This window comes from Lupinus angustifolius, chromosome LG06, assembly GCF_001865875.1.
Source record: "Lupinus angustifolius cultivar Tanjil chromosome LG06, LupAngTanjil_v1.0, whole genome shotgun sequence".
NCBI lineage: Eukaryota > Viridiplantae > Streptophyta > Magnoliopsida > Fabales > Fabaceae > Lupinus > Lupinus angustifolius.
The window spans coordinates 8,490,573-8,501,559 of NC_032014.1; the positions used below are offsets into that span (position 1 = coordinate 8,490,573).

General features: G+C 35.1%; 2 protein-coding genes across 2 annotated transcripts; one reads left to right on the top strand and one right to left on the bottom strand.

Annotated features, from left to right (window-relative positions):
• On the top strand, window positions 1,017-7,061 carry LOC109349561 (cullin-3A-like). Its single transcript, XM_019590404.1, has 2 exons — window positions 1,017-1,541; window positions 4,848-7,061. The coding sequence occupies exons 1-2, from the start codon at window positions 1,381-1,383 to the stop codon at window positions 6,883-6,885; spliced, it is 2,199 nt and encodes a 732-aa protein (XP_019445949.1). The 5' UTR covers window positions 1,017-1,380; the 3' UTR covers window positions 6,886-7,061.
• LOC109349563 (delta(8)-fatty-acid desaturase 2-like) lies at window positions 8,496-10,592 on the bottom strand. Its single transcript, XM_019590406.1, has one exon. The coding sequence runs from the start codon at window positions 10,206-10,208 to the stop codon at window positions 8,859-8,861; it is 1,350 nt and encodes a 449-aa protein (XP_019445951.1). The 5' UTR covers window positions 10,209-10,592; the 3' UTR covers window positions 8,496-8,858.

Consider the following 10,987-nt stretch of genomic DNA (forward strand, 5'->3'; position numbering starts at 1 on the left):
ACCAAAGCATATCCCTAAATGAAAATCTTGCCCATACCTGAAGCTGGTACGTTTATGATAAGTCTGCTATTGAGACAACACTTTTAATTCCCTTTAAGCTTAGTTAGTGCATTAAACATCCATTAGATATTTATATATGGAATTCAAAATGCTAGTTCCTCATGGGTTATTAATGCTATGTCTCCCATAACCAGTGTTTATGCCCATGTTAAGTTGGAGGAAACCAAACTGCCATTTCATTCCAGCAAATATCTTCTGTTTCATTTTAGACAAACGCTTCAATGGTTCTTAATGTCTCTCTTCCTTTGTTTTTCAAGGGGGAAAAAATAAGATTGGTACTTTAATGGAAAAAAAAAACATATCTTTTGTCCTATAAATTGTGTCACTTCATATATTACACTTGAAGTGATTAATTAGAAAAACACTTAATTATTAAATTTTTAAGTTAAATATATTTTTTCAATCATTTACATCAAATGTTCTTATGAAAAAAGAGAGGTTGCCTCATTCTAAGGGCAACTACCCGAATTTAAATTATGAAGAGTAGTATATAAGAACAACCACAATTGTGTTTTTAAAAGAATTCTTATCATGTTCTCCACCGTTACATCTTTATTTTGTGAATTTTGTTCTTAGATAAGAATAATTCTTGACAAATGGAAAGTTAAGAGATAACGAAAATGGGCATGATACAAAAATGTAGACTAAATTGTGAGACCAAATAAAAATAAGAATGATATTTATTATTGTGAGAAAAATATAGATGTTATTGTTATTGGAGTTACATAAATTATAAAATAACATTTGAAAAACAAATAATAATGAATAGGTTGCTTTAAGTGCCATATTGAGACTCTGAAAGGTAAGTAAATAAATATGGATAAGGTACTCATAGTATAGAGTTTCATAGGTTGTAAAATAAAACTTATAAGTTATGGTCGTTGGTCGACAACATCACACAGTAATCAAAGAAGTAATAAATTGTACACCTAGCAAGTAACAAATTTGCTGAAAATAATCAACTGCGAAATGCCTTAAAAAACGTTTATTTTCTTCTTCTTTGCCTTTGGCTTTGAAACCAAAACTTGAAGAAATAAACAGAGACTCGCCATTCCTCATCGACATTATTTTCTTCTGCTCCAACAAAAAAATATCACCATATTATTCAAAACTCATTTATTGCCTCGTAATATTCCAAAATCATTTTTCATTCTTAACCCAATCACTTCAATTCCGTCCAATAAATAATAATAATAATAATAATCGATTTTCAAGTCGTTATATCTTGCAACGTATTCGATCTTCTTGTTTTCGTTAATCTGAGGGGGGTTTAGAATCTTTTTGGTGAGTGATTGGTATTTGAATTGAAAGGTGAAGAAGATGAGTAACCAGAAGAAGAGGAATTTTCAGATTGAGGCGTTTAAGCACCGTGTGGTGATGGATCCGAAATATGCAGACAAGACATGGAAGATTCTAGAACATGCTATTCATGAGATTTACAACCATAACGCTAGTGGTCTCAGCTTTGAAGAGCTTTACAGGTTTCCCCAATCTTTCTTTTTCTTATGATTATTACCATTTTGATTTGGCTTTTCTTCATTTAATTGAATCTTTTTTATTTATATGATATCCATAAGATTTTGGGTTTCTTGATTGTTTAAAACATGTAGTAACCATGTGTTTCTTGATTGCCTATGATGGTGGAGTTGTTTAATTTCATGTTTATTTGTGTGGAAGTTGCTATGATACCCTATGAATAGTACCTATTTGAAACATATTGGAGTTATGGGACCAGATACTAATATTATATATTAATGCCATTATTTGGTGCAGTAGTTAATTGAAAAATATGATACAAACAAATTTATCCAGCCAAAACCCATATTGCTTTTTTAGCTTCCTCTGTTTGCATTTCGCAAGAAATTTGTTTTCCCTTTCCATCTTCCTGAGTTGTAGATCACACCATCCTACAGAGAACATGGTTTAGGTATTTTGGGTCTATTGTATGCAATGATGGAGATATGGAGGGAGAAGTAAACCATAAGATCTGAGTGGGACGGATAAAATGAAGAAAGATTTTGGGGATTATTTGTGATCGAAAGTGTAGCCAACCCCACCTGATGGGATAAAGGCTTGATTGTTGCTGTTGTGATTTGTGATTAAAAGTGCCTCTCAAGCTAAAATAATTTGTAAACTAATCGGATAAAGGGCTTGATTTTTGTGATTTGTGATTGAAATTTAATGATTAAGAGCAAACACGAGTGTGAGCTCAGTGTTGCACAAATTTGGCAGTCAAAATAACCTTGAAAGTGGCCCTATTATGCTGTTGTGGTGCGGAGTGGAGGGTGGGCTGAACATGAACATGTGTCACGGTTCAGTTTCTTGACATAGCAAATCACAGCAGTCATGAACTAACAGGTGCAATTGTGGCCATAGTGGACACTTTCTTCAGGCAGCTGCTGTTTTTGGTTATTGATTATTGTTTGTCCATATATCTACTTGTGTTCATTGCTGTTTTTGGTTATGTTCTTTGTTTGTCTTCTGTCTTCTGCATCCCACATCCTCTGTCTGATCTTCTGCAATCCAGCTCACTCAACCCTGTTCAATGTTGAGGAATAAAAACAAAAAAGACATTATTGTCACATATTTACATTTTACATATAATCTTTTTTTTATGAAGTGGCTACTTTTTTCTTTTTCTTTTTTGTAGTTTACGTCATTATCTTTCTATTTTTTGATAAATAACATCACTGCCTTAATTTTTAACCAATAATTGTATTTTTGTATAACTATGCCTGTTAGATTTTTTAATTTAGTAAATTATCACTTTTGTCGCTCACTTTGTAGGTGCTCGTCACTTTAGTAGTCCCCAAGATTATGAACATTTCACTTTGGTCCCTAACTTTGACAAATATTTGCCATGTTCATCCCTAGCACTAACGGGCATTATAACGCTTTAACATCAGTTATACATGAACCGTAATGACATCGTTTTGGAAAACCGAGAATTAAAAATGATGTTGTTCATCCCTTTCTCTTTCTCCTTTCACTTCTTCGCTCCTATTGCCTCAATGCAAGCTATAGGGACAGTGGTGATGTGGTGGTGCTAACCAGGTTTGATTTTGCATGGTGGCACTATCTCTTCTCTATTCTTGCAAAATTAAGTTTAGTTGATATGACAAGGCTAAAGTGGATGAGTGCAACAAAACATATAAGGTATGATTAGAAATGAATGTAATTGAGGGAAAGTTTGAATATCAGTGATCAAGGAAAAGACAAATGACAACCAAAACTTGCTTGGGGTAGTTTGATCATGTGAGATCAATACTAATGCTGGTTTGAACATTGACTGAAATAGAAGATAATCTTATAAAAAATAGACAGGATGAAAGTAAAGTGTATTACTGTAAGAGAAAGGGAGAGACCATTAAAAAAAATTGCTCTAAATATCTTTGCTGGAAATCTGGTTGTTGATAGATTCTGATGGTTTCAACTGGCCAATTCCCCCATACATGACAAGTACAAAACGACAACAAAGCCTTAATCCCACTAGTTGGGTCAGTTGCATGGATCAAATAACACCATAATGTTCTATGATAAATCCTGTCCATTTAAAAAATATTGACCTCTAAGTTTTTCTTAATGGTCTCGTCTATGGCTCTATTGGAATGGAACAGTTGGATCAATATAATTTATGGATGGTTAATGGATTGTGTTGGATGTCCAATGGATCAATAGATTTTCAAATGATCGCTCTATGGCAATGCGCTCTTAGCCTCCTTTTGGTTGGAGAGAAGAAAGTAAGAAGAGAGAAATATGTGAAAAAGAGAGTGAAAAGAAAGAAAGAGATGAGAAATAGAGTGTTAGAGCACTATTGTCCCCTGATATTGATATCATTTGCGATGCAGCTTTGCTGCATTAAATTATTTGAATCTGTCTGACATATATATCTTCAAGGCTTCAACAATCTAGAAAATTTCATTTTAATACTCTAGCTATTATATGCTAACCGAGGGTAGAGCTAGGAAAGAAGATGGACGAGGAAGCTAGAGAATGTTGGAGATGTGGGAGAGTGTGAGGAAGAAGTGATTGGTACGAGAGAATGAGAAAATGAGCTTTTTTTATAACTAAAGTAGATATTTTTTACTGACAAAATTTATTTTGGAGACAAAATTTTCCCAAAAAAATATTTTGAAGATAAAATAATTGTTTTTCTCTACTTGCGGAGATAAGTCTGCATATATGTACTCTCTAAAAAACTCATTAAGTGAGAGTCTTGTGCATTGGGTTATCCCTTTTTATAAAGATAATAGTTTTCTGGGAAGGATATCATTTTAAATAAATGAGTTGGATATTCCCATTCAATCCAACTAAAATGGATTAATAGATGTATTGAAAATTCATCCATTAAATTGAGTCATGGGTGGAATGGATGATATTGAAATTTTACAATGGATCCAAACAGACTAATGGCTTAATTTATATCCATCATTATGATTCAATCCATAATCAAATCAATCCATCCATTTGCTACCCCTTGGAAAAGGCTTGGTTATTGTTGTATTATTATTTTGAGAGGATTTCCAAATAATAGGTACACAAACTTGTAAGATATTGGTTGGGTTTTGTAACCATGTTCCTTTAGTATGTCTCCTTGGTTGACTAGCATATACAGTAGCGAGCTAATGAATTATTTTTGGCATGAGAGGAAATTTGTATATGAATTTTGTTGTAGGACATGTACACTTGTAATGGACGTTGTACCTTTTTCTATTTATTCTATTCCTTCCACAAAGGAAAAGGAACCTTTGTTTCTAATTCTCCTTTCTATTTCTGTTTGGATTTAGAAATGCATACAATATGGTGCTTCACAAATTTGGCGAGAAGCTGTACTCTGGATTGGTTGCAACGATGACTGGACATCTCAAAGATATAGCTAACTCTGTTGAAGCCATTCATGGAGGTTCCTTTCTGGAAGAGCTGAACAGGAAATGGAATGACCATAATAAGGCATTACAAATGATTCGAGACATACTGATGTACATGGACAGGACTTACATTCCAAGCACCCAGAAGACCCCTGTACACGAACTTGGGCTGAATCTGTGGAGAGAGAATGTGATTTATTCCAGCCAGATCAGGACCCGGCTATTGAATACTCTTCTGGAATTGGTACAAAGTGAACGCAGTGGTGAAGTTGTTGATAGAGGGATAATGAGAAATATAACAAAGATGCTAATGGATTTAGGTCCTTCTGTTTATGGGCAAGAATTTGAGAATCATTTTCTTCAAGTTTCAGCTGAGTTCTACCGGGTAGAATCCCAAAAATTCATTGAGTGTAGTGATTGTGGTGATTACCTGAAAAAAGCTGAGAGGCGTCTGAATGAGGAAATGGATAGAGTGAGCCATTACTTGGATCCCAGGACTGAAACGAAGATTACTAATGTGGTGGAGAAGGAGATGATTGAAAATCACATGCTTAGATTAATCCATATGGAGAACTCTGGGTTAGTACACATGCTCTGTGATGATAAATATGAAGATTTGGGTAGAATATATAATTTGTTCCGTCGTGTTTCTGATGGTCTTTTAAAAATACGAGAAGTGATGACTTCACACATCAGAGAGTCTGGTAAGCAGCTTGTTACTGATCCTGAAAGGTTGAAAGATCCTGTCGAATATGTGCAGAGGCTCTTAGATAAGAAAGATAAATATGACAAGATTATAAACATGCCATTTAACAATGACAAGTCTTTCCAGAATGCGTTGAATTCCTCATTTGAATATTTCATTAACTTGAATCCTCGGTCTCCAGAGTTCATTTCACTGTTTGTTGACGATAAACTTCGGAAAGGTCTGAAAGGGGTTAGTGAGGATGATGTAGAACTTACACTTGACAAGGTGATGATGCTATTTCGATACCTGCAAGAAAAAGATGTTTTTGAGAAGTATTACAAACAGCATCTGGCGAAGAGGCTTTTGTCTGGTAAAACTGTTTCTGATGACGCAGAGAGAAGTCTCATAGTCAAGCTGAAGACAGAATGTGGTTACCAATTTACATCAAAAATGGAGGGAATGTTTACTGACATGAAAACCTCTCAGGATACTGTGCAAGGATTTTATGCTAGCCACCCTGAACTAGGTGATGGTCCTACACTTACTGTCCAAGTTCTGACAACAGGGTCTTGGCCAACTCAGTCTAGTGCTACATGCAATCTACCAGCTGAAATGTCTGCACTTTGTGAGAAGTTCCGGTCGTATTATCTCGGCACCCATACTGGCAGGAGATTGTCCTGGCAAACTAATATGGGCACGGCTGACTTAAAAGCAACCTTTGGGAAGGGTCAGAAGCATGAGTTAAATGTTTCCACTTACCAAATGTGTGTTCTCATGCTGTTTAATAATGCTGATAGACTTAGCTACAAGGAGATTGAGCAAGCAACTGAGATTCCAGCCCCAGATCTTAAGAGATGCCTGCAATCATTGGCTTTAGTTAAGGGAAGAAATGTCCTAAGAAAGGAGCCTATGAGCAAAGATGTTGGTGAAGATGATGCATTCTTTGTTAATGACAAGTTCAGCAGTAAACTGTACAAGGTAAAAATTGGTACTGTAGTTGCACAAAAGGAATCCGAACCGGAGAAACAAGAAACTCGACAGAGAGTAGAGGAGGACAGGAAGCCCCAAATTGAAGCAGCAATAGTGAGGATTATGAAATCCAGGAAGCAACTCGATCATAACAATCTTATAGCCGAGGTCACGAAGCAGTTGCAATCACGTTTCTTGGCAAATCCAATTGAGGTAAAGAAACGGATAGAATCTCTAATTGAACGTGACTTTTTGGAGAGAGATGATAGTGACAGAAAACTGTATCGTTATCTTGCCTAGAATTTGGTGTTTTTGTTTGTTTCAGCGATTCAATGATACAAATGTTGTATTTTATGAACGAGGTGAAAATTTACCAGTAGATGTAGCTCATTGTTTTCAATGTACATTGATTTATTTTCCCAAGTTTCACTTGAATATAAGCATTGAGGTGATGTTTTCCTTTAAGCCTTCAGTTAGATGAATCTCTTTACCTTGCAACAGCATTACACAACCGGTAGAGAATATATAGGTCAAATTGTCAAGGGAGCTTCCTTGTTTTATTATGATTCCTAAAGTGTGAAACAGCAGTGAAGAGGATACAGTACCTCTAGGTTTCATGTTTACGGGTAGAAATTCCATCACGGAGTGCAACTACCTTGGAGGAAAGCGCATGAAACTGATGAATCTATGCAAAGTATCTAATATGTAAATATGTTCACCTCCTTACTCTATTCACCTCATAATCATCCGTAGTCCAAAATGATATATGGATTGTGTCCCAAAACCATTTATATAAGAGTCTCATAAATGACTAGGAACACAGTTGAAGAAAAATATGTTTAAAATATGAAACTACATAAGTAGATCGATTTATGCAACCATATACATTATTTATTTTGAACCAAAAAATGTTATTACTAATGTATAAAAAGAATGTCGTCGAAAAGTTATTCTCTACTTTGCCTTAAAAATTAATCTGATCTGATTTTTAAACATGCATGCAAACCTAATAAATTAAAACCTAGTCATATGCCTGTCAAAATGGGTGAGACTAGAATCACTCGTGTGTAGCTTTTTTTGGGGTTTTTGGTTGTTGATAAAAAATACTAATATAATCAGACAGGATATTCAATGAGAAAGGGAAGGAATATTCATATGCTTCAGAAAATGTACAAGACTAAGTTGTTTCTTAAACAGACAGGTATGCTTTATTGGCTAACATGGGCAATAAATAAATAGGTTCCAAAAGTAACTAACTGCTTGATGGTTTTTACCCTTTAACAAAGCTAAAAATACCTGTCTACAAAAAGAGAAAGAGCATGTATCAACACATCTAGAGCAATATAAATACAAATTTTCTGTACTAATATATTCCCACAGAACAATAGTGACTCCACTTTTTTAAAAGGCTTTTGTTAGTGGCATGTACTCAGATAACACACTTTAAATAGCATCAGCGGATCAACATGGAGCAATGTTTTTTTGTATGAGAAAAAGATGAATAATGTGGGACATGCACTCTAAAACTGCTTGGGTGTAATCAAAATAAACAATGGACTCAAAAGATAAGTAGTATAGCTAATCAAGAGTTTATCTGGTAAATTTTGTATAACAAACAATAAAAATATAAAGTACCATCTAAATCAACACTTACCAGGTTCAAGGACGTGAGAAAAACAACACAATCTAGCTTGTTGATAAAAAACAAAATAAAATTCCTTCCCTGACATTGTAACTTGTTTGATCAGTTCACAACAGATATAATAATGTAACTGAATCTTGCTTATACCACCATATCAGTTTCTTTCTTTGAGGAATCATTCTATGATAACAATAAGCCAAATTAAATAAAAGAGCTATTTTAATTTTGATCAATCCTCTTTCTCCAACGCATTATGCTAAATTACAGATCAATAGAAAAAAGGAAATACATAGAACAATGTTACTGATGAGTATGAAAATTACAGATAACACATACATAACAATCCTGATGGAATTCTTCTGTCTTTATTTAGATAAAACATAGTATAAGTAACATTAGTTAGTAGCCCTATGCCATTAAGTTTGACCAAAAACATAAAAAGGTGGAAAATCAAATATGATCTGAATTTTGCAAAGATGCAAAGCACATGTTCTGCAATATCAGGATCAATATTTTCATATACACCTCAACTAGAAAGGAAAAATGCCCTATTATGAAATGCTAGGGCCACAAATGAAAACCTGTTGACAAAGAAAGAAGGGAAAATTCAACTTGACGATGATGACGATGCTCAGCCATGTGTGTTAAAAGCTTCCCATAACAAATTCTGGGCAGGGTTAGTGAGGTCCCTAGCTTGTAGGGCAGCAGTTCTGAGGGTCCTAAGAGTCCATTTATTGGCCTCAAGGAATGACAAACTCCTATAAGGCAAATTATGCTTCTTGCATAGATCTATCACCAAAGGTGAAATCTTTCTCAATTGTGCTCTTGGCAGCCTTGGAAATAAGTGGTGCTCAAGTTGAAATTGCAAACCACCAAAGAACCAATCCATCCATGCTGAGCAAGAGATATCTAATGTCCCAGCTGTCTGTTTCTCAAACCAGTCATTTCCATTTGGTGGCCCTGTATACACATTTGCAGCAAAATGGTTCAAACAGAATTGAAGATGCTGAATGGAACAAACACAGAAGCTAGCAAGCACAAACATAACCCTTTCTGGCCAATTTGGTAGGCATGAAATCAGAAGAGGGAACCAAGTCCAAAACACAAGGATTCCCATTATGTTGAAAGCTCTATCCGGGACTTTACGCCGCGAAAACAGAAGCAGAAGAGTCTGCAGGTATAGGTTCACCCTTGCAACACACAGGACTGGATAAAATGTCCAGTGCTGGTAACTAACCAGAAGCCTTGACAAAGTATCAAACTTTAACTGCCTGCCATAGAAGCAAGATTGCATTGAGGTGAAGAACCGTGAGGATACTGCGAAAACCGGGATATGTTGTAGATCAGGATCATAGTCAAGACTATTGCAGGCAATGTGGTGAGCATTGTGAGTCCACTTCCACCAAGCAATGCTAATCCCAGTCATGCAATTCCCACAAATGATCTGAGCAAGTTTGTTATAACCACGGCTCTGCATAACCTCATAGTGACCAGAATCATGACCAACATAAGTGCTTTGCATCCAAAGCAAACCCAACAACATAGCAGAACCCAAATGAGCCCAAACACTAGTGCATCTCAGAACACCATAAAGAACAATACCAAACATAACAGCAACAGAAGTCAATGTAAATAAAGTAACATGCTCTTTCTTTTCAAAAAGACCCAATTTTGAAAACTCAGACACAAGCTTCCTATAATCCCTGGACACCTCAGATACCTTAAAATCCTTGAGATAATATCCAGTGAAAAACTTGTCAAGATATTTCCATGCTGTGCCAGGATGGTAAGCAATGAATGCATCAGTAACATCCTGGCCTGCAAGGTTCAAGATTGGAATATCTCCACCAGGGTGTACCTTAGCCCAATCTGTCACATTATAAACCTTACCCTGAATAGAGATCCACAAATCTCCTTGCTTGTTATGCTTTTCCAACTCCTCAGGAGTGATGTATTTTTTCTTGTTCTCAACCTCCTCCATGACGCTAATGAAACAAAATATTAATGAACAAAACACAAATGAGAATAACAACACAAAATAATAATAATAATATGGATCTCACAGGAACAGATATATATAACCAAAGATACCCCTTTTATCTAATGATGGGGTTGTTTAGATACACAACCCTTGGTTCCTTTGGCAAAAGGGGGTGTTATTCTGAACCCAGATTTCTCATGTGCCTTATTGTTATTCTAACTTTTTTGTAATGTCCTAAAGAGACTACTTATATCTATAACAGAATACCACAGAAACAAAAACAAAAGGGTTTAGTTTAGGAGTTGTGAAACGTGGAAGGTAGGTTGTGTTAAGTAAGAACAACAAATGGTGTGGCTGTAACAAACTTGGAAGACCACCAAATATAGGTTATATACACTTATGTATATATATACATATATATATATATATAGAGAGAGAGATCAATGGTTATGGTGCATTATGGCACATGGTAACAACTATAGATTAAAATGCAGGGGACCTAAGATATTTTTGGGAACAAGTACGGTCCTGCCTCGCATGGTTTAGGACTTTTGGTTGTTATAGAGGGACAAAATACTATAAAAATATAATATTAATAATAATACCAAGTAGTAGTAGTAATAGTATTTGTTATTTCTGGTCTTTTTTATGAGCTGTCCAAATATTTAGTTGCTGATATATCATTATAAATTTGTCAAGTAACGAGAATATTTGATAATTGATTAGAATATTATCATTATAATATTCATTAAATGTTAATAAGAATGGGCCATAGATAA

Coding starts and splice junctions, on each gene's coding strand:
- LOC109349561 (XM_019590404.1), top strand. CDS start 1,381: ATGAGTAACCAGAAGAAGAGGAATTTTCAGATTGAGGCGTTTAAGCAC. Junction 1,542..4,847: donor AGCTTTGAAGAGCTTTACAG/GTTTCCCCAATC, acceptor GTTTGGATTTAG/AAATGCATACAATATGGTGC.
- LOC109349563 (XM_019590406.1), bottom strand. CDS start 10,208: ATGGAGGAGGTTGAGAACAAGAAAAAATACATCACTCCTGAGGAGTTG.